Source organism: Chelon labrosus, assembly GCF_963514085.1.
Source record: "Chelon labrosus genome assembly, chromosome: 6".
Lineage (NCBI taxonomy): Eukaryota > Metazoa > Chordata > Actinopteri > Mugiliformes > Mugilidae > Chelon > Chelon labrosus.
This window is the reverse complement of record NC_140342.1, coordinates 20,451,801-20,478,596: the sequence shown is the minus strand read 5'-3', so window position 1 is coordinate 20,478,596 and position 26,796 is coordinate 20,451,801. Positions and strand designations below refer to the sequence as shown.

Here is a 26,796-nt window from a genome sequence, read left to right as displayed (position 1 = left end):
CTTTTAGACAAATGTGGTGTTCAGTGACAACCTTGAAGATGACCTTTTCTCCGCCGTGTCGCCAATATTTGTCTAATCTTGGTTAAACCTTGTGCCATTTCTGGTTTAATGAGGCTTCTCGAAATGTCAGACACGTTTTTTTTTTTTCCTCAACAGTGGGATATTTTCAGCGTTGGATTATCATATAACCAGGTGAGGGGGTGATGAAGTAATATTTGAGAGAAACTTCTGAAGCCTGTAATAATAACTGTATGTTTCTGTCTTAACTGTAAAGTAATTTAAGGGCCACAATTATTTCCTGAACACGTGAAGTTTCCCATTTCCATTAAAAGAGAATGACAAGAAAACAAATACGCATTCAGTCTGATCACAATGTCTTGCTTTGCACATGGTATCCTGGTGCAACCAAAAAAACAGCCACTGTCAACAAAGAGCTACGATCCACAGCTAAGGAATGACTTAGGAATCCATCCTTGTCACGCACTACAATGGTAACATGTCCCAGCAACGGCTGGCGTGAGTAGTTCTAATGAGCGCACACGTAAAAGAATAATGCCATTAGACGCCGGGCTGTTTCACATGGAGTTGTCATGGAGAGGCAGAAGAAGTCCCCAAGCAAATGAAGAGCAGGCAGAGGTGTCCAACAGAGAATTGGAGGCACTTCCTCAGCAGATGGTTACCCCACGGTGACCTCCACCGCAGGTCCCTAAACTCCCACTAATCCCGGCATCCGGTGTTGCCGTCAAACATCACCTAAAGCGAACCAGCTAATCCACCGCATCTTCTCTTGCGCTTACACGCAACGCCCCAGTCTGCATGTCGGAGCCAGACGGGGAAATGAGGTGACTCAAAATCTGAGCACTGGCTTGTTTTGATGGTCTTTTATGGTCTGGTGTTGCGTCTTAAAAGGGGTTTAACTCAGTTAAGAGGCAATGCGATGAGATTAAATTAAGCAACAAAAAAACAGCACAGGCTCACTCTGATGCACAATATCCTTCTCAGTATAGTGGTATAGATGAATATATTATTATTTTTTTAGATTTTTATCAAATAAAAATGTGTTTCAGGAGACAGAGTTAAGGTTTTATGTAGTTGGTTGGCCTTTTTTGGTATTTTTTTTCTTTTCTAAGAGAAGCAGATGGCAATGTTTTGCAATTTTAACACCAGGTGTGATTTAATTTATTCTACAATAAGTATCTTTATTCATTAAATAATCAAATTCAAGGCAGAACTTTGTGAAAGAGCTAAATGAAACATACGAATCAGGAAGGAATAAAATAAAGAACATGCTTCTACCTCCAAGTCAACAAGTGTTGTGTATCCGTTACCAGATTTTATTGACACGCTGGCCAACACAACACTTCAATCACACCTTGTGATGCACAGGCCCTCAAAACATGACAAGGTTTCTAGGAGCTGACTCAGCCATGACTAGTTCACAGAGGCCACGTAACACGAAATCTTATCGACTAACTGGTTAATAAAAAAGTTTTGATGCCACATCAACAGATCCTTAGACATCTAATCAACCCTACAACTGCCGCCTTTCAATCCTCACTCATCACGACTGAGCAGCATGATGTATTAAGCATTAAGCATTTCATCTGACTTTGAAAAGTTACTGCCTCACAAAAGCAACAGCCGCTTGTGGCGATGAAATAATTCCTGTAGGTGCAGTAATCCTCTGTTCGGGAGCCACAGCAGATGCGCCGAAAATAACGGATTACCGGTGTGAAATACACTCGATCGCTGGAACACTTCAGGATATTAACGACTCATTTCCCGGCGTTTAAGCCTCGCGAAGGCGGCTTCGCGGTGGAAGGGGGCCCTGGAAATGTCTTGGAAGTGAGCGCCGTGCAAGCTGGAAAAAAGGGGAAGGGGGGGGAAGTGGCGCGCAGAAGACAGTGGCGAGGGTCCGGCGAGCAGCTGCTGTCATGATGTTGACCAGACAGGCAAACGGCACGGCGACAGCTGCGTCCTCCTCCACCACAGCACCTGCCTGTCTGCCAGAACGCCATCGCACTTTATGCACACATATGCGCATACAGCAAAATACACACCCATTGACATAGTTAGAACCACTGTACTAGGACTGAAAATGACGATATTTATCATCAATTTAAGTCTATTTTTTAAATACTTGGAGTTACATTTTAGTTTAATAATGTAAAACTATTCATTATTTTGTTAAAACCCTAATATATTTAGTTTACAGTGATAAAACTCTCATATTTGACACTAGAATCACACAAATTCTTGTCCAAATTGTCAATTTTCTTTCTATTTACTCATCAGTAGCCAATAACAATAATCTTTTTAGGTGTATGTATACAGTACATGCAATGCATACACGCGTTAAGCCACCCATCTGCCTCAGAGCACACAGAGAGCAATAATAAGAGCTGCCTCACCGCCGTCATTAGATTAGTTAGACCTCACCGTTTATAAACCCTTCTTTCATTTACCCGTTACATCCACGGAGCCTCTCTTGTTAAGGCAAGAGCTCCTCATTATGTAGCGCGCTTCCCTAATTGGACTGCTGTGAGCAAAGAATTGATCGGCTCCTGATATGAGGAGAGGTGGCCACGGGAAAATGACGAGCTCCACCGGCCGGCCTTCGATTCCCGGTGGCTATTCTCATTAGCGGCCGGCACGCCCACGCCTCTCGGCATCCTTGAGCTGTTCGCGTGGCCCAGAATACCACGCCGGAGCTCAGCGGATGCCTTGGCGGAGCCAGGTGATTCTAACCAGGCCAAGAAAAGAGCCGGCGCTCGGACAGGGAATAATTATCCCCCCTTTCAAAACCACTGGCTGCACTACAGGAGAGCTCATCAGGAGGGGGGCACTGCTGCACCGGGGCCCGATCCGTGCAGCACTTTGGAAATACATGCGGCGCACTTCCATATAGGCACGTAAAACTGACTGAACACTGGCAGAAGTGATTATCGGGGATAATCAAGCATTCATTCTGCTCATGTTGAGGGGGAAAAAGGCAGTGTATGGTAATGAGGGGTGGGGTGCGGAGCTGGCGCGCGACTGTATTAAGCTCATAATCCACAGATCCGTGGTCAGGCCTCCCCCCCAAAAAAAAAAAATAAAAAAACGAGTCACGGACACGGCGAATACACATAGAAGGAGGATTTACAACTCGGACTCATCGCCAGGAGGGTTAAGCACTTGTTTTACGACTGGCGCGATAAGAGGAGATATCAGCTTTTTATGTGTCACACTCATAAGTGCGAAAATGCCTCTTTTCTCCCCCCAATGAGTCGACTTATGTCAAAGTCACTGAGGTGTCAAATCTCTGAATTTAAAGTGGGATGAGTAACAAGGCTTGATACATGCCTAAACGCAAGGAAATTACAGTATTTTAAATATTTATGAAAAAGGCACTTAACTGGTTTGTCTTGAGTAAAAAATAAAAAAAAAAACAGTATATCTAATAACACACTGAAAGCGGCTATCAGCAAAAATATTGCTGTCTAGTGAGTATGTGTAAGTGTGAGGACGCGCGAGTGATTGTGTTGCTGAATTTATGCACGAGCGTGGTTCTGAGTGCCTCCAGTGTGTCGGTAAATTCTCCTCTGAGTACACCGCTGAAACCCACTGATACACTCGGGCAGAGAGACTTTATCTCCCCTATACACTCCACCGTGTCTGGGCCCGGCCATTCTCGCATGATTGACAGACCTCGATCTGGACAGCCAGGATTAAACCTATCAATCACATAAAGCTCGGAGACAAAAAAAAAAAAAGAAAAAGAAAGAAAGAAAAAAGTCAGGGCAGTAAATTCAATTGAGAGCACAGGGAGAAAATTGAGGTGAAGAAATATAGAAGGCCATTACCGGGCTATAGGGCTGTAGGAAAGAGAGGCCTTGCAGGATTTAGTTACGGACGACTCCATAAATTCATATCAAATGACTGCAGGAGTGAAATATCAGTGAGGTTACTGTAAACCCTGGTGCCTCATGCCTTTGTGATCTTTTAGGTGGAATTATGCTCAGTCAAGGACAGCCTTTACAGGGGAAGTATTAAAGTCCTCAGGATAACAAATCAACATAAAAAGCTAGTATTTTTAGTGTGGCCTCAGAGGACATTTTCATCCACACATATGCAGCATTTCCTGTTTACTTCCTGTTAACTTTGCTGAATGCGTAGAGGTCGCGTGGCTGGAAACCGTTCCTGTCTTCTGGGCTGTTTTCACTGAACTAGGCTTCGGGACAGATACTCACGTTTTATGGTTAGCTCCCCGTAATTGGACACTCCAACCCCTTTGTCTGAGTGGACAATGCAGCGGTAGCGGCCCGAGTCGCCCTTGGTTGTGTTCTCCACGTCGAAAGTGCCTATGAAGCGTCGGTTGTTCCAAGGTTTAGTGGCTTTCATTGGAGCCTCCCGTCCACCGATGCCCTGTTTGGAAGCGAGACAAACGCACAAGTGAGCCTCCAAAATGGAAAGGGTTTAATAAGCAAAGTGGCCTGACCTTGTGTGTTTTAGAAACTCTGGTCGAGTGTACTTGTCGTTTGTTCTTTGCGCGTGTTTGTTTGTGCCCCCTCGTTCCCATCGGCGGCTGATCGCAGGAATACATTTATCACGCAGGAATGCACGCACACACACACGCACAAACACACAGTGGGCCCTCCCCAGCTGTCAGCCCTCACAGCAGGCAGATGGGGGACATTTGTTCATTAGAAATATTTCTTCATTACTGTCATCAGGGGACTTCACTTAATGTTTGTTTTCCAGCTCCTGTGCTAATGAGGACGTGTTTGTTAAAATGATGGAGTACCTGGCAGAGGACCTTTACCCAGCGTCATGCTCCCACTGATCACATGTGTGACAGTGTGCTTAGCAGCAGAGCCAGCAGGGTTATGTCTGCCAGATGCACTACCTTTGCTGCTCGGAACAAGGTCAATTCAAGACTGCTGCGCCGCTCGGTTGTGCCGGATATAGTACACGGTATCCACAGAGCCAACATCTATATAGGTTAAGACCGTACTGCGGTGATCTAAAACAACTGTAATCCCCTGCCCCCAAGATGCAGAGGCCTCTGGAAATCTGGAGAGTAGGAGGAAATTTCAAACATACACAAATGTGTGTGAATGTGTCGGTTTGAAAAGATCGAATGAGGCACACAGTGAATTATGAAGGCTACTCATGCTTGCTGAGTGCAACTTCTTAAAAGTGCCTGTGGGGCTTGTAACAAGGCATTAGCTCTGGTTTATTAATTAAGAAAATAGTTTAACCTCTTGATGCTAGCCTGAAACATGATGGAACCACTCTTTCACAATTTGAGTCCCATGAATCCTGGCATTGTCATCTTGGAATATGCCCGTGCCATCAGGGAAGAAAAAATCGATTGATGGAATAACCTGGTCATTCAGTATATTCAGGTAGTCAGCTGACCTCATTCTTTGGGCAACATAATGTTGCTGAACCTAGACCTGAGCAACTGCAGCAACCCCAGATCATAGCACTGCTCCCACAGGCTTGTACAGTAGGTACCAGGCACGATGGGTGCATCACTTCATCTGCCTCTCTTCTTACCCTGATGCTCCCATCACTCTGGAACAGGGTAAATCTGGACTCATCAGACCACATGTCCTTCTTCCATTGCTCCACAGGCCAATCTTAATGCTCCCTATCAAACAGAAACCTTTTTGTCGGTTAGCCTCACTGATTAGTGGTTTTCTTAAGGCTACACAGCTGTTCAGTCCCAATCCCTTGAGTTCCTTTCACATTATGTGTGTGGAAATGCTCCATTAAACATAGCCCTGAGTTGTACTGTTGGTTTTCTTCGATTTGATTTCACCAAACTTTTAAGTGATCGCCGATCACGATCTATCAGGATTTTTTTCTGCCTCGAAGACGATGGTTCCCCACTATCCTTCCAGTTTTTAATAATACGTTGGACAGTTCTTAACCCAATTTTTGTAGTTTCTTCAATCTCCTTAGATGTTTCTCTGCTTGATGCATGCCAATGATTTGACCCTTCTCAAACAGACTAACATCTTTTCCACCACCACTGGATGTGTCTTTCTACATGGTTGTTTAAGAAATGAGAAGCTACTCATTGCATCAGTTGGGGTTAAATAACTTGTTGCCAACTGAAAGATTTATTTGCTTAGTTAAATCCAGGTGGCGACTTCTTTTTTGGCCAGACAGTGTAAGAATCTCCAAGTATAAATCTTTAGGTTTCATTGTGATACAGTAAGTTTAACATACACTGATCAGGCATAACATTATGACCACCTTCCTAATATTGTGCAGGTCTCCCTTGTGCCTCCAAAACAGTTGTGACTCACCAGAGAATGGACAAGGTCCTTCTCAGGGTGTCCTGTGGTGTCTGGCAACAGAATGTTTGTGTTAGTGGAGGCCTTTGGGTCCTATGGGTTGAGGGGAGGGGCCTCTGTGGATCATCCCAAAGATACTTGATCAGTTTGGGATCTAGTGAATTTGGAGGCCAGGTCAACACCTTGTGCTCATACTTTGGTTTTAATGGCTTGTTGTCAATTGATATGTCACTGATTGATGTGGGATTATATTAAAGTATAATTTTTAAAGACTTCTGTTTTGTTCCCTTTAGTGGCTGTGTTTTTGAACTTCGATTCTCAGAGATCCAACACCTACGTGTCAATCATTGTCAGTAATTTGGAAGGTGGCACCCAAGCAACACCTTTCATGAAAGTAGTATAATAGTCATCTGCCTTTTCGTTGTTTGTTCCGTCATAGCAGCGTTCACGCTGCCCAAATTATGGAGCAACTAAATGGGTGATTTTTGCACGACAATGTCTCCACCGACACCCGGTTGGTAATCCTGTAAATTTCAGGGAAGTGGATCATCAGCTTGATCATCACTATGTTACCTCGACAATGACTAAACAGACACTTTATTTAATTAAAAATCTTTGAGATAGGCACTTTAAAGAAAGATCTCTCTGATTTCAGATTAGAAGAGTGTATATTCTGATTAAGTGCCTGTTCAGTAAGACACACGTTTCAAGGCGACCCAGTTCAGGAGAAAAGGCTGCTCACCTGAAGCCAGAGACGGAAGTTGTCCCTCTTTCGTCCATTTACAGTGCAGTGAAAAGATGCAGTCTGTCCGGCGTTGACCTCCACTCCCTTTATAGTCAGAAAGTGTGGAGTATTCACTATGGGGAAAAAAAAGACAAATGTTTGCATAAGATTACATGCTCGGATGAGGAGCTCAACTCAACTCAACACCTGTGTTAGGTCTATGGTAATTAATGCCTCTGCACCCGCACATTTAACTGGTTTTAGATCAGATTTGCAGCCTTGAATGGACACAGTTTTTATTTCACTACACGATACACCTTAGTGCTGAATGCCGGCATCGTTTTGTGAGAAACGCGGTTAAAATGAAAACACCAGCGGCCCATCTTGCACCGACCAACAACCTCATTTCTGCTGTCTCTTAACTGCATTCCTTCAGTGACTGAGGAGATTTCTAAAAAAGCATTATTCTTTCTATTTTTTCCAACTGTGCTCATAATCCGTGTGTTCACTGACTGGGATAGTTTACGGAAAGTAACTTATGTAGAACATTTTTGATTAGCACCGCCATTCTGCGTAGGAAAATAGGGCAATTCAGTGGAGCGACCTTGATTTGAAACATAACCAAATCTCCAAAGACTTGGCCGAAGCTAATTCCATCACGTTCATCATTGAGACGTTCGCTTCTACTCAATATTTCATAACCTTGTCTTTGAACTACACCTCCTTTATAACTTTGCCCCGTCAATCCACCCAGCGCCAAAAAAGACAAATCTATTTTTCTCACCGCTAATGTCTTCTTTAATGACAGAAGCAGAGGCAGACCACCCAGTGGCATAATCACACCTTTGCGCTAGCTATATATTCCACACGGTCGTATAAATAGAAAATGAATTGGCTGTGCTCCACCGAGGAGTGGCTCTGATCACTTTGCTTATCACTCAAAGAAACCCAATTGCCACTGAGCGGATTATCGATCCGCTCACACTTACACATTTAAACACTAACCACGTTGTGAGGCTCCATTGATTTACTCAGATACATTTATATGCAACACCTACCGCTATATAAATCCAACCTATTGACATAACATTTGTAGGAATTCGGCTCCTTTCGAATGGTTAGCAGGTCATTAGCGCCTAACAATCAGAGCTTGATACTTCAGCTATGAAGGGTAGAAATCAATTGATGAAAACCCGTGCGGTATTGATTCAGACTTCTCAGAAAATCTCACGGTATAAACTTAAGAGTGCCATATGGACTAACGGGACTCTTTGCACGCTAAAGAATAGACACAGGGAATACTGAAGAGGCTTCTTCCTCCTTCTACTCGCACCGCCGCCGCCGCTGGCGCCTATCCCTGAAGCGGAGGTAGAACTTTTTAAAATATGCTAGTGATTACATGTTCATTACCTCTGAAGTGCATGTACTTATACTCAGCACGGATAGCAGAACTCCGAACAGATGTTGATGAGACACTTTACTGAATATCCTTGAGGGAGGAGAAAAATAGAGGAACCCAAACACAGGGTACGGTGGGGTTTGTTTTTCATCTCCTTTTTTTGCACGATTTCTGCCATCTCTCAAAGGATGGATTTAACGCAGCCACTCCAACATTACATCCTGAGCACACTTCAGCGTGCCAACTATATGCTCATAAATCTCCAGGGAGCCAGGAGGGAGGGAGGTTCACATTTGGATTGACTGCAGCGCCGTGTTTGAAGGCCTTTTGTTTGTCTGGGAGGCCTTGAACAGAACAACGATACAAGTATTTGGGGGGGTGTCATGGAAAGGACAACGACCGTTTGATGATATTCTTTTATGGTGAAGGGAAAGAGAACTTACTGCACTGGTGGCCCTGGACCACAACGTCTTTGATGGCCAGCAAGCCCCGCTGCCCTGAGGTTACGGCTTCAAACACAATCTGAGGAGGAGAAAGGAGACTCATAACAGCAATGATAAATGGGCACACGTCTTCAAATGGCACCTGAGCGTGGCCGTCCGCGTGCGCAGGGAAGTCCGGCTCTTTCTGAACGCGCCCTGATCCTTAACTGGAGCTGCAGCTGGTGACACAGCTGCAGGCCACTGACATTATTTCCACAATATGTCACAGTTTGATAGGTGTTATGACATGCAAGTGTTAAATTAAGTTTGAGCCTTGAGACGATTAGCGCACAGTCTGTGACAAACACACGGGAGGATGGAGGGATGAGGCACTGAACATCACAGCAATGCTTAAAGGTCAGTTCGCCCAAAGTTCCTCCATCTAATCATTTTATCTTAGTTGCTTTCATCCCAACACAATGCTGGTGAATGGAATTCAGTTTTTGCACATTTATTAATATGAAAATTACATATACTTTAAAATTAGAACCATGATTTATTTGGGATCCTGGTGTTTAGATGAGGACAAGGCCTCTACAGGGGTCAGACATATAATAAATATTCCAGACTTAATGTTTGCTTGTGTTCTGCGTTCGATTTTGTTTGCAAGATATGCTTTATAATGATAAATGGCCTTGCTTTTATATAGCACTTCTCTACCTATTGGTACTCAAAGTGTTTTTACAGTCACAGACTCATCTATCCATTCCCTCACACAAGCACTGGGAGCAACTGGGGACAACCTGCTCTACCTACTGAGCCACAGCCGCCCCCACAACGCATTTGATTTATTTTAATAGAAAATAAAGAAAGTAATTAATTATTACTAAGTTTAAAATGCCATTTGGATCAAGTGTCCAGTCAGATATGCCCCCCGTATTCCATCACTTGTCAGGTGATATGTTAGTTCAGGCAGTTTCCTCCTTGGAGTCACTGGGTGTAAATGTTGAGTTACAGTTGCTGTGAACTCTTCGTGAGGTCAGGTTTGTGCAGGGCAAGTTGTGTGGTCATCTTCAATAAGATTATAACTAGTTTTAAATTACAAATACCTGGCGTCTCCAGGTTAAGCACAGACCTCACTGCCTCACTTTTCACTGGCTATTAAAGAAATAATTCCTGTTATCAAATGGAAAGCTCATGCATTAGTGCGAACCAAACCTATAATGTAAAATTTAAACAGCATCTCCTTCATGGTAAAGGAACTGCTGCTCCCTTTAACAGTTGCTCTGCATCTATACTTAGTGGACACGTTCGTTGCTATCTCTGACAAGAGAAATTTGAAAATAAAATGCAACTGTCTTCTATAGGACAAGCTAATCCCTATTTTGAGGACCGAGTTCTCCTGCAAAACAAATGGTCTCAGGCTGTGACAGAAGGCGTGTCCCGGCAGAATGTCAGAGTTATGCACTCCATGGTCTGCAGCGTGATAAAAAGGGAAACAGAATGCCAGTCCCTTGCCAAACCCTGGGTGTGGTGCAAAGACCCATTACACTACACACACTGCAGCTACACATGTTTTGCATGCCATCATTCCCTAAATATAAAACTGTATCCTCCAGCGAATTATATACATTAGTGGATATATTCCACGTATGGTGTCACCTAGAAACATATGTCCTGCTAGCTCCACATGTCTGAGATTCCTTTTGTAGCCTGGCAATGTGGAGGCGGAGATAGTTAGCATTGTCATCTGGGAGGCAGGATGCCTTCAGATAAGGCTGTCTAATTATAAATTTCTTTTTTTGTCTCATGAAATATGAAAGTGAATGTCTTGGGTGCCAATTATGGCCTCATTACAGGCTAATTTAAAGGAAATTAAAAGGCCAAGCACTCCATATATCGCCACCAGACAAATGAACTGGCCCCCACACTCTAATTGAAATCCTTTGTTTGTGCAACAGACATCAGTCAGCCTGCCTAATAGCTGTGATATAATTGATTCCAGCATCAATGATAGTGCAGAGCATAATTGGGCCTGACCCACAGAGTGAAAATATTCACATGGGACGGAGCTGTTGATGTCACAGGAAAGTTCACCATTCTCATTTGTCGGAGAGGCAGACGGTGAACCCAACGTTCAACGTCTACATCACCGCACTGGATATCCCTAAGGGACTTGGCTAAGTACGACATTACAGCAGGATTGATTAGCTCTGCCATGGACTCTACTGCATTAAAAATCAAGACAGATGAGTAGGTTTTGGGTTTTTCTCTCTCATTGGTGCACTTATGTGTGCAAGATAAATCACAGGGTTTCATCTTATGCCTACGTATTTTGAGTAGTGTCTTCGAGGCGTGTATAGCTTCCACATTATATTCACGGGAAATTATAATGTTGTCACAATGCTCAGCAATTTGAGAATGCATGACAATCTCAATTAAAAGTTTGACGGATGCCGCGAAAGAAGAGTAATTATTAAAGGCTGAAAGGCTCGTGATGACTAAAAGCCTTACCGGTAATTAAAAAATAATTTTCAAGTATCAGGTGGCTTCCCTTTGACAATTGCGTAGGCTACTGTGCAATTAAAGATACCTATAATTAGCGGTATGTTGTTAATTAGTGACAATTTTAAGCATTGGCCTCTCTTTTCTTCACCGAGATTGTTGCTAAGATCATTAGCATCCTCGCATGTTGTTGTGAGCTTGGACCCGGAACAGTTACACATGGAGCTTCCTCTGGGGTTTGAAAGGCGACAGATGCTGGGAGTGTCCCTGAACGCGCTGGAAAGCAGAGTGTGTCATTTTGGGTCCAAATCTCCAAGCAGAGATTTGTTGAAACATGATCCAAACCAACCAACATGTCAAAATGTTCAGCCATTCCCTAAAAGGTTGAATGTCAATGCGTCATTTCAAGTTATAGCTTGTAGGGGTTGAACGACTTCTCACTGCAACCACAGCAACGATGTCAACTAATGGTTGATTTGCAGCCTCCTTCTCTTTGTTACCGCAGGACGTTTGGTGAAGTTGTTAACCGACTGCTGTCCAGAGGATTTGGACCGTTCCTCTGCTAGCTTTAGCGGATGTCTTTTCAGATGATCGTGTATTGCAGTAGTACATTTGTTGATGAACCGCTGCTAGTTTGGTGCAACGACCCACTGGGTTCTTCACCTGTCTTCTCCGAGGCGTCCGTGTTGTTATCGTCACGTGGTCGGCGACTAGTTGACTTCCTGCTTGAAGCGTCACAGCGACTAGTCGGTACAACAACCCCTAATAGCTTGTAACGTTTTGTAGTTGAGCCAAAATGTCTGCAAACAGGATGAATCAAGTGTCTTAAGCCAAACTGGAAACATTTGACCAGACTGGCTTTGCATCATTAACCGCTACAACTATTACTGGTAGCTGTAGCACATTCTGTGTTGCTCAACTGTTGCCTTCCTTCCCTCTTCTTTCCTTCTTTTGTCCATGTGCCTCTCATTAAACCTCCCATCCCCGCACTGAACAGCGAGAAGCTCAGCGGTGTATCTTGTTAACTAAGTTATCAGAGTGGCTATGATGAGCAGGCAGAAGGACTCCCCTCCGCTCCACCGTGGACCTGCTCTGCCAGGCCATAATGAAATAATTCACTGAGGGACCATCTCCCATTGGGGGGTTCAGGGGTCTCTCCGCATCAATTAACATTTGGTGGACTCGTGGAACAAACCTGGCGAAGACTAATAGCCAGGCAAGTGTGAAATCACCTTGCCCCGGCCAGCAGTCATGTGCATTGGTAAGTGAAAATGAGTTTTCTGAATTGGAAAAAAGAGAACTGGCTCAGATGGAAGGGAGAGAGAGCAGATTACCATGGATACCAAGGTAGTCCCAGAAATCAATAATCTTAGGCGTTTTGAATGGGCTATTGTGCGATTGTTTAGACCTTCTCAAAAAATAAATTTGTCTTGTTCCACCCAGTGAAAAGGTTTTAATGACTTTGGCTCAACTATAAAAGCCGCTTACAATGAGCAACCTAGTTTTGTAATGAGACGTTACGCAAAATATCTCGACCGCGTTTCCTCACCTGATAGAAGTTGGGCCAGTACGTGCTGATGGCCAGCTCCACCTGTCCCCAGGAGCGGGTGGCGGGACCCGACACGTTCCAAACAGGCATCCCCATGGGACTGTTGTTTTCTTTGATGTAGACATTAAGGTGACCGGGGTGGCTGTTGTCCCTGCCCCCTATATAGTAGTGGAAGATAACGCAGTGGGTGTCGTTCTCCTTCAGCTGGGGTGTCAGCAGCAAGGCTTTTTGCCCTGCGAAGCGTCCCGATGTGTTCACCATCATAAAGCCTGACCCTGCAAAAACAAGGACAAGAGGTCACGAGTTGGGCAGGTTTTATTAGGCTACAGATTCAGTCACTGTCAGGTAAACTGATTTTAATTGCAAATTTGGTGTCCAACAGCGCATGCAACTGTACAACAAAACCACAGCATGGTGGTATGATAGTAGGCTAAAATAGATGATATTTCAGTGTAGTAATGAGTCATCTGGTTGACTATCACCGAAACTAGATGTGCTGCAATAATCTGTCTATAGATAGGTTTCCAGATGATATATCCCTGTGACTTTAGAGGTCCCTTAAAGGGGAACTACTGTTTTTTTACAACCTGGACCTTATTTCTGGCATAAAATACGATCGTTTACTCACCCATATAACTTTGGTGTTATTTGGAGTCGTTCGGACGATATTCAGATCCAGTGGAGCGCCGCGTATATCCATATAGTGGGAGTGAGTGGGGCACCGAAACGCAGCCTCTAAATAACGCATCTGCCGTGAAACTCGTTAATTTCACCAATACTTTGTTATAAAGTCGTCGTCCACAACCTCAGAATCAGAAAAATAATCACCCATGTTGCAAAAAACTAGCAGTGGCAAATTACAGGTAAACAAGCCAAACGTTGCGGGTGTGCGCGGCGCTCAGAGATGACGTCATCTACAGACCCGAGATGATGATAACGGGTAACTCCAGACTCATCGGGGAATAGCACTAGCGTCTCATACACAATACTGGTGAAATGAACAAGTTTCACGGCAGATAATGCGTTATTTAGAGGCTGCGTTTCGGTGCCCCACTCACTCCCACTATATGGATATACGCAGCGCTCCACTGGATCTAAATATCGTCCAAACGACTCCAAATGACACCAAAGTTATATGGGTGAGTAAATGATCGTATTTTATGCCAGACATAAGGTCCAGGTTGTAAAAAAACGGTAATTCCCCTTTAACTCGCCATCAAGGGCCAAACTAATGTGACTTCATGACCGGGTGCCTGCTAGTGGCATTCCCACCAACCTCATCCTCACTTTGTGTCTGATGTACGCCACAAATATTAGCTCGCTAACACACTAAACTAACATATTCACATTAGCATTGAGATGTTAGAGACATTAGACATTACTATTTTTATTTTATATTAAGACAAAAGACAGCACACTGTAGTGTAAAGCAAATGCATGCCATGTTTTAATGTTTTAAAGTTGACCTTTGATTTACTGTGATTTTAGATTTTCATTTGGCACCCACTTTTCCCGTAGGAGCTGCTAACTTTTCTAAACACGCTAAACATGGCATTTAATACAGGTAATTCAATTTAAAGTGAATTGGGTGAATAATTATTGCATGTGAGCATGTGCGGAAATAATTTGGGTCCATTTTTGTTTAAAGGCACGTAATTATAAACAATATTAACAGTGATCAGATCCCGGGTTTTAACAGTAATCGAATAAAAGGAAATAATCTTGTAAAAGCGCGCAGAGAACAAGCAAATGAGTGTTCTGAGAGCTTTCCTATTAACACTGACAACTTGAGCTTGTGACCTTTGATGGGAAAATGCTCTTATCTTTGGATTGATAGAAACTGTCTGCCATCGTTACCACTCATCGAAACAGAGGCACTAATCCAAAAGAAAAGAGAAAAAAAAAAAAAAGCTGGGTATTTGAGAGGAGTGTTTCCCCTCAATGACACAGAGAAGGGAAATGATGAGAAATCAATAAGCCAAAATCTATTTGCCAAGAAAGCCCCATTTAGATTTTATCGCTTTGGTCCAATATTAAAGGTTAATCTAATTCTCTACCCTCTTGCCAATAAAACACAAGTGAGAATTATTATATTGGCAAACTCTCAAGGAGATGCACAACACATTCTATTTGTCATCATCTTATTTAGCTAGGCTCTGTAATGAGATGGCATAAATTCTAACAGCATTTGAGACGCAGCCAAAAGTGAAAGAAATCTTTTTTTTTAGAAGAAACACTGGAAGATTTTTGCTAGGAGGTGAGACAAACAACCTGTAAGCAAAAAAGCTAAACACACATGTGAGGCGGGAGCGTCGGCAAACACAAATCTCTGTCATTAAATTTAACATGTGGCGATTCACTCAGATGTGGCGTTAAAAAGAGACGAGTAACGTCAACTAAAATCAGCGGGATCGGTCCCCGAGTGTGTCAGCCAGGGAGCCTCTCACAAAACCCCATTTGTTCCATCAACGAGTCGAGCTTTGCCCACTTGTCTTGTTGCGCTGCTCTCGCAACGCTCACCGACTCCATCTGTCTCCGGCTTTGGATAATGAGTGTGGGCTCTGTCATGTTTACACAATGAAACAGGAGGAGAGGGAGCAGGAGAGGAGGAGGAGCAGCGAGTTGCGGTGACACAGAGTCAGCCTCGTCGGCTTTGTTTGTCAGGTGCAGGCAGTTGCTGTTTTAAATGATCTTAACATGGTTTTGGATCACTGGGAGGATCAGAAATGATGATGGGTAGAACTGTACATCCGCATGGCATCTATTTGGGGAGCCTGTTTTGTGAGAACCTTCACAGACAATTAGAAACTGTGGGTTTGGCTGACAAGAAAAACACATTTTACAGATAATATTTGAGGAATTTATGCGAGAGATGTGTAATTATAAAAATGCAAACACATGGTTGATCGTTAGAGTGTGTGACAGACGGTGGAAAGATGCAGTTTGACATAAAAAACAAAACAAAACATGTAACTCGAGGCCCATTTGCTGGCTTTTTCCAGAACTTTCAACTGTATCTCACGGCTTTTTATCACTGGATGGAGCTTGATCAGTTGTCATGGATACACCCCAGTCGTCCTGTAACCTAGGTGCGGAACTTTGGAACGACGGGACAACAAGACGTCGCCATGACAACTGACAACACTAAAGGAAGTGATGCAAAGACTTTCAGAGTTAGCTGTTGGACAGACTGATTTGTGCTTCAAAGTGTGAGGATAGTTTAAAGCCCTACGTGATATCTCGCCATGCTCGCCGTTATAAAACACTTTTTTAGCTTTTTCAAACTTGTGATTAGCTATTTATGAATGTTGCTTTCCTATGTTATGTATAGATTTTCCTGCACGGCATGATCACCCTGTTATGATTCACTACTCTGAACAGCATGCTTCTGTTCTCCCTTTTTTTTTTAATCTATTATTCACTTTTCAGTTTGTTTCTGATTCAAGTGTTGAGGCTAATTATTTCTGAGGCCAAGCGGGAAGTTGTGTAACGCACAATGAGGAAGGGCAGAGGATGAGTCGACGCCGAGGCACTTATTTGTCCAGTCTCAATCAGGTGCCTTTATATAAGGGCCCTGAGGTCTCTTTAATAACAACCAGCCATCTGTTTCGGGTGCCTGGAACAGTTTAAGTTTTTTTTTTCTCCCACCCCCTTTTTTTTTTTTTTGAGATATCCGTAACCCTTGGTGTGAACCGGCACCGACTATCAGCTGATGAATTGTTCAGCTGTAGCTCACGTTACAAAGACAAAGAGGCAGGCACCGCTGCTTTCCTCTATGATTAAAACAGACTGTTTACTATTCATTTCAAACACCCATGTTGTGACAGTGTTGCGCCGGAGATTTATGCACAGCACTGCTCTTTGTTGGTAATTAGAGATGAAAATAACAGATTCCTCAAGCAGCATTTGTACATTTATTTATTTTTTTGTGGGTGTGTGTGTTCATGAAATTTTAATAAAACAATAGGAAGAAGTATTGTTTGGTAATCCTGTCGCCATAGTTGTAGAAGCGAAGTGACTTGACAGAGATACTAAAAAGGAGTTTTCTTCTTGGGGGTTGTGAGATCCCTGTCACCAAATTTGAGTCCTACAAATTGTCTTGATTTGAGCCGGTGAACCCGAACACAACAAGGGGCATAAAAAAAAACTAAAAAACGTCCCTTTCCTTATTACTGACCACCGTGAAATTTAAAATAGACAGCGTTTCAAGTGACATGGTGCCTCCTTTTCACACTTCCATTGTCATCTTCTCACAGAAGAAGATGACAGAACACTGATTGTCATTCAGTCTCCACGGTCTCCGAGTCTAATGACCACATACTCTGCAGGACCTGCTGCACCATGACAAGCTAATTAGCCAGCGAGACTAAGAGCAAATTATAATGACACTGTGTTAGTGCTGTGCTAATGTGCTAGTGATGCACAAGGGTGTTTTCTCTGGCTCCGTTCCTCTTCCTCCATCTCTTGTGCCTTAACAATGCCGCGTTCAAGACCAATTAAAAATAGAGGGCTCTCGGCACACTCTAAGCCCGTCTCCGCAACTCCGTAAAGGCCAGGGCTGTGCTATTGTCTAAGGTATTCAGAGGAACAGATTTATTATTATTCCAATGTAGGCCACCTTCACCTTCCATTACAATGATGGCTGAACATGGAGAACATGGAGACTGGTGTGAAAAATGAATGAGTTGAAGATGAAGTGTTCCTGCTGCAGATGCTGCATGCACCGCACTCACGTTGCTGTTCCTTGGAAATGAAGGACACGCGGATCGGATACAAAAAGTGTGACTTTCATTATTCTGAAATGTTTTAGACATCATTGGCAAGGGCATTGTGACTGAGTGAGAGCTTTTCCACTAAAAAAAAAAAAAAGCATTACATATCACACCACATATTACATTTAGTAAATATTATATCAGTGATCATCAGACATGGATCTCATTTGCGCAATTTTTTGATAAATGGCATCAATACATTTCAAACCAGTCGACTAATTCTACTGTGAAACAAACAAAAACATAAAACAAACAAACCGAAACCACATTTGGAGGTCGAAACAACCCGTGCAATCTACTGGAATAAAGTCTTTTCCAGCCCGTGTAAACCCACAAATGGTCAGGATCAGGTGCACATTGTATAATCCAAAATAACAGACTTAGTGGTTTAATGGTATTATGAGCAATACAGAGAAAACCGTGGACATACTCCAGGGGAGGCTTCCATCAGGTTAATACTTCGCCCTGACAGCTCATTCAACTGGCAGAGCAGTCGGGAGCTGGCCGCAGCTCGAGTCAGCCCATATGGGAAGAAAAGTTCCTTCTGCTAAGAGAAAGACGTGAGTGGGAAACTGGTAATTGCTAAATAAATACTTTAAATTTTTTTAATTTGATGGCAAAAAGTAATGACTATAATCCACTGATAGCCTAACAAAGTGTCATACAGAAGGAATTCCTGCTTTTATGAAACAATCAAACTCATTTTGGAGCCAAAGGCTTTTCAGGATTTCAAACAAGTGACAAGGCCACGTCCTAATTTCCTTATTTCCTGCAGTGAAGTCTCTTTAGAGTCAGCCTCTTTTTGTAATCGCTGAAGAAAAGAGAAGGTGGTTCAGGGCAAAGGGGGAGGAGATGGAACAGTGACCTCAGACAAATGTCACTACTACTTATGCTTCCTTGTTTGACACCAAGAATCAGAAACCTTGAAAAAACTCCTTTAAAAGGACAAAACGGATGATTTTCCTTGAAGGCACGGTTTTGCAAAAACAGCTAAGTATCCAAATGCAATGCATTGCTCTGCGGGAATAAGCAGAATAATGCAAGGTGCGACAAAAGACCTCAAGGAATCCGGTTAAGCGGCTACATTTTTACATCTTCTTTTATTTTTATTAAAAAGATAAGAAATGCAGTCTGGTATAATTTAGTTCCCACACATAAGTTACAGTCTAGTCCTAATCATCAAAGTCTATAGGTGGAAGGTATTTAGTTTAATTATGAGTTGAGTGATGGTCTGAGCAGAGGATATAATTTGCAATAATGACTAGCGCTCATTATTTCTCCTCCATTCAGGTCCTGAACCCGGTGAAAATCATTATGTGGGGGAAATCAGAATGAAGGGGCGCTCTTTAAACCTAAACCCTCCAGGTCTCATTTGCTAATAAAATTCACAGAGGTCACCACCGCAGAAAAGCACGGCTGCCGCCTCGGAAATGTCAATGAAGACAGGGCTATTCTCACTGTCTGCTACCAATCAAAAATGCTCTCGCTGTGAGGGTTAGGCTGTTAATGTGAACAGCCATGGCCTCCACTCAATTTTCCCAGAACTTTCCCTGTGTCCTTTGAAACATGAAAGGAGCCCGATGAAATAACACGGAATAAGTTTGGGCTCTCCATGTGACGGGCCTGGCAGGTTTCTTTGACGGAGTCAAACAGATTCACCTAAAACCATCCATCATGCCGAACACGTTGCAGCCCTGTCACTTTAGTCAGGTGGAACAACTGACCCGTATTATGTTCCCTGGCGGCATCCTTTGTTGCTGCATGTCAATCAACAGCATTTCTTAATGGCTTAATATGTCATCTTAATATGCAGCACGCACTACTGGCGCTCCGCTGGAATAAATGGGTCATATAATGGCTCATTTGCATGATACCAACCCATTAAACAATTGAACGTGTTCACGTAAGTCACCGATCATTAGCATTAATTGTTCGTACCGCGACTACTTAAGACACAAAAAAGACACCACATGCAAATATGTCCTCCATCGTGACAGTGCAGTGGGCTCCTAATCCTGTTTTTCGTAATGTGTAAACCTGTTTGCTCAGACAAAGGGGACACTTCTTAGCCCCCGCAACAGGCTAAACTGAAAATCTTAGTCTCTCGTAACCAAGAATTAATTCACAAATAGATCAGACGTAGTAATTTGCTGTACCGTTTTGTCATCTAATCATATAATGGGGCTTCTCCTTAACCTCACGACCTTGCCAACACCGTGCAAGGTGCGTTTTTTTGCACACAGTTGTGAATGGCAATAAAGAAATTAGCTTATTTTCGCAACATGACACCCCTCCCTATGGAACAGCAAATCCCATCTTTTGCTGATGTGATTTAAATTCTGATTTAATTTCTGACGTCCTTCAGTCAGTGGGTGTTCTCTCCTCTCATATTTCAAGTGGCTAGTCGTCTTCTCCTTCATGTGAAAGGCACATTTAGAGCCATAAACAAAACTTGGCTTTGTCAATAGATCACCTCCTGAACGAAATGGTCAAGAAGATCAATGGTCTTTTAAAATGATCCGTCTTATCAATATGCAACAGCGGAACTCCAAAGACGCCCTTCTGGGTTGAAGATTGAGATGCATTTGCATGAACGCATTATGAACCCGACAAGAGAGAACCCGAATGAGGGATCACCATTAACCTATGAAGAACCTCATCCTGCCAGTCCTTCACCATTGTCTACGCGTCTTTATCCACCAAGGGCGCGCTATCAAAACAAAGACTGTGTGCAGAAGTGAGACAAAAACATTCAATTTCTCTTCTGCAACATATTCAGAGCAGACATTAAGAACGAAACAATAAGTCATTTAGCCGGAGCTGCATTTGCTATTGTGCCGAGCAGAATACAAAAACCCTAATTAATCTCAGTTAGAGGACTTTCTTTCTCTTCCTCTTGCCATTATTCCCCAGAACACATCTCAGGGGAGAGCCAGGGAGCAGCAGCCTACTGCTGGCCACCATGACACCATCAGAGAAGAGGCAGCCTCTGCACCAGCTGGGGCTCACTAAAAACAGCTTCTGTCTTAATAGCATCTGGACGCCGCACACCCACTGCAAACTTTCACGTCAAGTCATCTTCATCCAGACTTCTAAGACAACTGCACTGCATTGCGGAACTCAACAACAGTGAGTGTGGACGCGAGACACAATCTTTGCAACTTTGATTCAAGCGTGGTAATCTTCTTTGTAAATCATATGCAGTTCCCGGATACGACAGAAGTGCATCCAGCTCCATTTTCCAAAGCTGAGGGGGTATTGGCTGCAACGACTTTATTATCGTCGTCCAGGACAGATGAGGCTTGTCGGTAATAACAGGACAGACAGTGACAGTTCTGCTCGGGGTTTCTCCAGTTGGCTTGGGAGAGGAACACACTGAGGGGGAGCCCAGCCAGGCATGCAGAGCCTCAGAACTAGGCTGAACCACCCTAAAAGGAGCCAAAGCATGCAATCAGGGCCGTGCGGAGGGATAAACAAGGCAACTCTCCATCCAGACGTAGCAATTATGTAGGGACCATATCGTCATAAACAACCTAGAGTTTCAGGCGCAGTTTGTGACCAAAGAACTTGTTTTCCTTGCTTGCTTCATTTCACTTTTCCGTTCTGTTGCTCTTATTTACATGCTAGGATGGAACTGGGCCAGTCTGGTCTTTGATTGCAGCGAGGGCTTTGTAGGATGAGGGAGAGTCTGCAGCGGCCTGACATCAAACTCTGATTAACGCCTCTCATGAGTGTATTCTGTACCGCATTCTGTACCACACGGACACAGCACCTTAATTCACAATGTCTGCTATTGATTCCACAAGCCTTTGATGCACAATTTCGCATGCACATAACAGATAGTTTGCAGCTTTCAGGTTTGAATCTAATTAAACTCTAATACAAAGAAAAAAATGTTATTGTATTATGAACTTGGCACTTCCTTTTAAATAACTCATGTCTTGTCTAGTTTTTAATATTATCAACTTCTTCTAATGGCATTCATTGACAGTTAAAGCTTTGAATTACAAATAGTTTCAACCATAGACAGAGAAGAATATCCATGCATGACTGGTCTGCTTTTTTTTAGCTTTGATGTGGTAGAAACATTAAGGTCCTGGCAATAAATTATGGTTGCGGGTTAGAAAAGAAAGCTACAAAACACGGCCGAAGGAGCACGTCAACACCTCTGAGTGTCATACATCAACATTTTGTTTTTCAAAATTCCACATGATTAAGACCACGTGATGTAACTGCTGTCATCTACCGAGGTGCGCACCAACACCTGTACAAATGTCTATACGCTGCAATCTGTAGCAATCTACTTACAACTAGCCCTTTGGAAACATCCTTAGGAGTAATGGTCTTAATCTATAAAGTACAGAATAATCTAAAACTCAAATGCTATGTTCACATTACGGTCAACAAAACAGCTACATTGCTGGCAAGTTGCATTGTTATGTCGTCATTCAGTTTAAAATTAACTGATAAAAAAAAAAAAACATGCACTGATCGGCCACAACATTATGACCAGGAGAAGCAAATAACATTGACCATCTTGTGACAATTCAATGTTCTGCTGGGAAACTTATGGACCTGGCATTCATTCGAAAGTTACTTAGACATGTAGCACCCACCTAGACCAGACTAGACACCCCCAACCCCATAGCAATGACACTCTTAGATGGCAGCAGCCATCCCCAGCAGGATGCAGCCTGACACAGGAACACACACAAAAACGGTTTGGAAACAACTCAAAAATCTTGACGAGCAGCACAAGGAGTTGATCTGGCCTCCAAATTCACTAGATCCCAAACTGATCAAGTATCTGTGTGATGATCCACAGAGGCCCCTCCCCTCAATCCATAGGACCCAAAGGCCCCCACTAACAACACTGTGTTTTTCAGACACCACAGGACACCCTCAGAAGGCCCATGTCCATTCTCTGATGAACTGTTTTGGAGGCACAAGGGAGGCCTACACAATATTAGGAAGGTGGTCATAATGTTATGGTTGATATCAGGCATTAATTCGTAGTTTTATATCCCTGGCTTTCATTGAAAATTACTTTTACCCCGCTGCTTTTCTGCCCGTAGTGTGAACACAGCATTAAGAACACTGGAGTCTGAGTTTACACGAGCCAGATATTCAAACCTCTGGAAAAATTTGATTTGTCAGACAGGACAGGGAAGACTCTTGAGTACCATTTAAATCTCACAGTCACAGTGACATTAAAAAACACCCCTATTCGGACAAATACAGTCTACAACCAATTTTAAAGGTGTTTGAGGTAGTAATTCCTTCCGTTCTCTGTTCTGAGCCTACTTCAGTCCTTTCCTGTCCTGGCACACCAGGTAGGATAACAGTCTGCTCTGTGAGTATGATAAGGTCGTTTTGTGGAGATTCATAAGTGTGGGTTGAGAGTAAGACAGCAATCAGAGGTGAAATAGCTTTTCCACCAGTGTGGCTTTCACCTAAATGCATTTTTACCCATCAACCCCCTCTCTAGTAGCCGTAAAACAATTTCACATGTCAAGTACACTACATTTCACATCCCTTTCAATGTGGTCAAAGAGGAGAGATTACAGTTTTGTGCGGCAGGTTGAGTGCTCACACTGTGAAATGGAGAAAGAGCTGCCACCTGTTAATTACGCACAATTCAAGATGCGCAGGTAGAAAACAAGCCCGTCTGAAGTGTACTCAGACTGGGAAGCACAATCAGGGACACCACTTAACCAGACATGGGATTTTAATCAGATATGTTAAAATTAGACTGTGCGCGAGGTGTTAATTTGTAGGTCAAGGCTTTTCCAGATTTCGCTGTAACCTTTGCCCAGCCTCCATGTGTCCCGACATTAATCAATTGGAAAAAGGAGACACTTCCCCCGCTATAGAAAGTAATTTCTCCAGGGCAGTTCAACACACATCAACCTGATGTACACACAAACAGGTCTGGGCACTGGCTGCTTAAAATTAGTGAGGGCCCGCTAATTAATTCCCCTCTCTGTCACCGGGGACGGGGCGGGGGCTCGGTTCAATCTATCTGTGATGCAGCCTTTGTGAGATTAGGCATCAGAGAGGGGAGGAAAACAATATCCATTAGTTTGCAACGCTACCTTTGTTATAACATGAAAAAAAAAGCGTCATTCCATTAGTCTAATTCCTTAGGTGTCTTCTGCTCAGTGGCGGCGATATCTCTGCATTTCAAATCAAATGAGAAGCGATCAATGGAACATTAAAGAGACAAATTGCGTGCGACAGACACAAAATGCAGGGAAAGCATTTTAATGAATTTCAATATGTGGCTGACGGATAGGCCCTCTTCAATTAAAATGGATCGGAGGACCATGATATCTAATGTTGCTTTTGTTTCAGTTCATGTGACCGTCTCAGAAGATTCGAAGCGTCAGAGGGAAGTTTCATCGATGTCCCACATCAGCAATAAACCAGAGGGAAACGTGTGTTGGAACAGCAGAGGAGAACACTAAAACATGGTTAAATCTTTACAAGATGAAATATTTGTGCATCCGAGCTGCAATCAATATTTATTAGTCTCTGAAACTTAAGTTGTTTATACGGAGCCTTGCGATATATTACAATTATTGTCAGCCTAATCAGAAAAATGTCTCGTGTGAACTCTTAAATCACCAGAATAAACTTGCCATTTGGTGATATGCTTGCTTCCTGGGAAAACATAAAACAGCAAAAACGCAGCAGATAAAATGTCTCACATTAAAGTAGTTGCATCTTTGGAATTATTATAATCGCTGTGCCTCCTTATGCCAAGTACTAGTTTCTATTTTAAAGAATGCAGTTAAAGGGAAACCACTGTTTTTTACAACCTGGACCTTATTTCTGGCATAAAATATGATCGTGTACTCACCCATATAACTTTTGTGTAATTTGTCATTCAGGAGATATTTAGATCTGCGTATATCCATATAGTGGGAGTGACTGGGGCACCGATAATTTGCTACTGCTATAGTTTGTCCACAACCTCAGAATCGGAAAAATATTCAGCCATGTTGCAAAAAACTAGCAGTAGCAAATTACAGGTAAACAAGCCGACCGTCGCGGGTGCGCGCAACACTCCGAGATGACATCATCCAGGTCAGATGATAACAGCTAACTCCGGACTCAACGGGGAATAGCACTAGTGTACTAATAACAAAATATTGGTGAAATGAACGAGTTTCGTGGCAGATAATGCGTTATTTAGAGGCTGTGTTTCGGTGCCCCAGTCACTCCCACTATATGGATATACGCAGATCTAAATATCTCCCAAACGACTACAAATTGCACAAAAGTTATATTGGTGAGTAAACAATCGTATTTTATGCCAGAAATAATGTCCTGGTTAAACAGTAGTTCCCCTTTAACTATGGCAGACGTAACAGGAGGCTGATCCACTCCCATGTATCTTTCCTCAACTTTAAATTGCCTTGGAGCCACATTCATTTGACATTGCATGATTTAGCTCATGTGAATGAAGCCAGGGTTGAATATCCTTTTGAAAGTGTTTAGAAAATATGTCAATGTGTCAAATGCGCAGCCTATTGCGGTGATGTATTCTTGATGCATTGATCGAGTCGTCATGCCACCGTTTCCTTACCTGAGGGCATCCACGGATCTGATGAAGACTTCTCTCTAGTACTGGCCTGCTCCCAGTCAAGGTCATCGTCTCGGCCTTGGCTGTATCCGCACGCTGCCAGCGGCTTCTCAAAGTTACAATCGCCTGTGACAAAAAGGAACAAATTTATATGGTTATACAGTTTTCCCATTAACTTGCTGCTCAACTGAATGAATATATAAATTAAATTCTCCTCTTTTTTCTCCCCCAGTGGTATTCATAATGTAATATGCCAGACAATGAGATGCATTTAAGTGAGACAGAGTGAAGGATTACTGTAGTAGGCGAGGCACAACATACATTACCATCATTAGCAACACGGCAGTCCAATTTCACAATGACAAGTATGAAGTGTCCAAACTCCATCATCGTTAGACATTATGTTCCCAAACTGCACCACCATCAGGGATAAATTGATTTATTTTCCTTGCCGGCCACAGAACTTTGCTGCTCATGCACCCTTACTGCACAGAGCCACTCTAATCCTTTTTACAAGCTTCTTGCAAAATGACAGCAAGCAACCATTAGGTCCAGGCTTCAACAAGGCTTGGCGTGTGATCGATTAATACAAATACCCCTTTATTCGTCGGCACCTTAAAGGCCACACAGAGAATGTGAGAGTTGAGCTTTTTTTCCCCCCCAAAGTGCATTTCGATCCTCTCATAAACCTACAAAAAAAATGAATGTCAGAACAATATGTGACTGGAAAGTTCACACCGAGTGAGAAAACATGGAATATAAAGACGGCTGTTACACTGTGGTGTTCAGAGAATGCAGATACAGACTACACGAGGATCTGGACACAGTGATACTGCGTTGATTACATTGTTGATTACAGATGCACTGTACATTGCCCTGCTCCTTGCCAGAATTGAACCCAAACAGCAAATCTGAAAATGTTGGCTGGCACATTGCTAATAAGTTTCTAAACACAGATGACATACAAATTTTATTGCCTCTGGGACTGTCCTTTGAGCCAGAATCTACGCCAGGCCAAAACCAATATCTCATCTCTTACAAGCTCCCTCTGACATTCTGCTGCATAAAGGCTACGAGCTGGGGTTTTTGTTTTCCCATTTATCTCTCTGGTGACATTTACAGTACATGTGCAAATGAGTGGCCAAATGAGGAGAACACAGGATAATTAATACCTCGCTCCACAGGGCAACCGCTGATGATGTATTTGTTGCTTTGTCTGACTTTCTGAGGGGGCGGACATAGAAAGGGGAGAGACTGCCAAAGTATTACAGGTTAAAAAAAAAAAGTGTCCAGAAATTCTTTAGTATAATGGAGAAATGTGTAGGCCTCATCTACACTAACAGGCCCTAGGTTAGCTATGCTAGAAAACATCAGAGAAGCCAACAAGAGAAGCTAACATGCAAATAAAACATGCAGAACCACCAGACAGACATATTCTCAATAGCTTAGTTACCTAAAATTCTCAAGTTGATGTAACTGAACATGTCAATTTAGCCCTGTTTAAGCTAATGCTAGCTAGGTAGCCAAATAGGCAGTTGTTTGCTAGC

The 26,796-nt window shown here is 43.0% G+C and overlaps 1 protein-coding gene across 3 annotated transcripts in view; it reads right to left on the bottom strand.

Annotated features, from left to right (window-relative positions):
- The window catches only part of LOC311489505 (receptor-type tyrosine-protein phosphatase mu), a 155,241-nt gene that overhangs the window by 94,963 nt on the left and 33,482 nt on the right, over positions 1-26,796 (bottom strand). For all 3 annotated transcript variants that reach the window (XM_084546618.1, XM_084546617.1, XM_084546619.1), the window contains exons 2-6: positions 25,253-25,375; positions 12,890-13,164; positions 8,857-8,935; positions 7,033-7,148; positions 4,233-4,407 (exon numbers count right to left, since the gene is read on the bottom strand). In XM_084546618.1, coding sequence (XP_084402744.1) covers positions 4,233-4,407; positions 7,033-7,148; positions 8,857-8,935; positions 12,890-13,164; positions 25,253-25,375 — 768 coding nt within the window. The remainder of the gene's footprint in view (positions 1-4,232; positions 4,408-7,032; positions 7,149-8,856; positions 8,936-12,889; positions 13,165-25,252; positions 25,376-26,796) is intronic.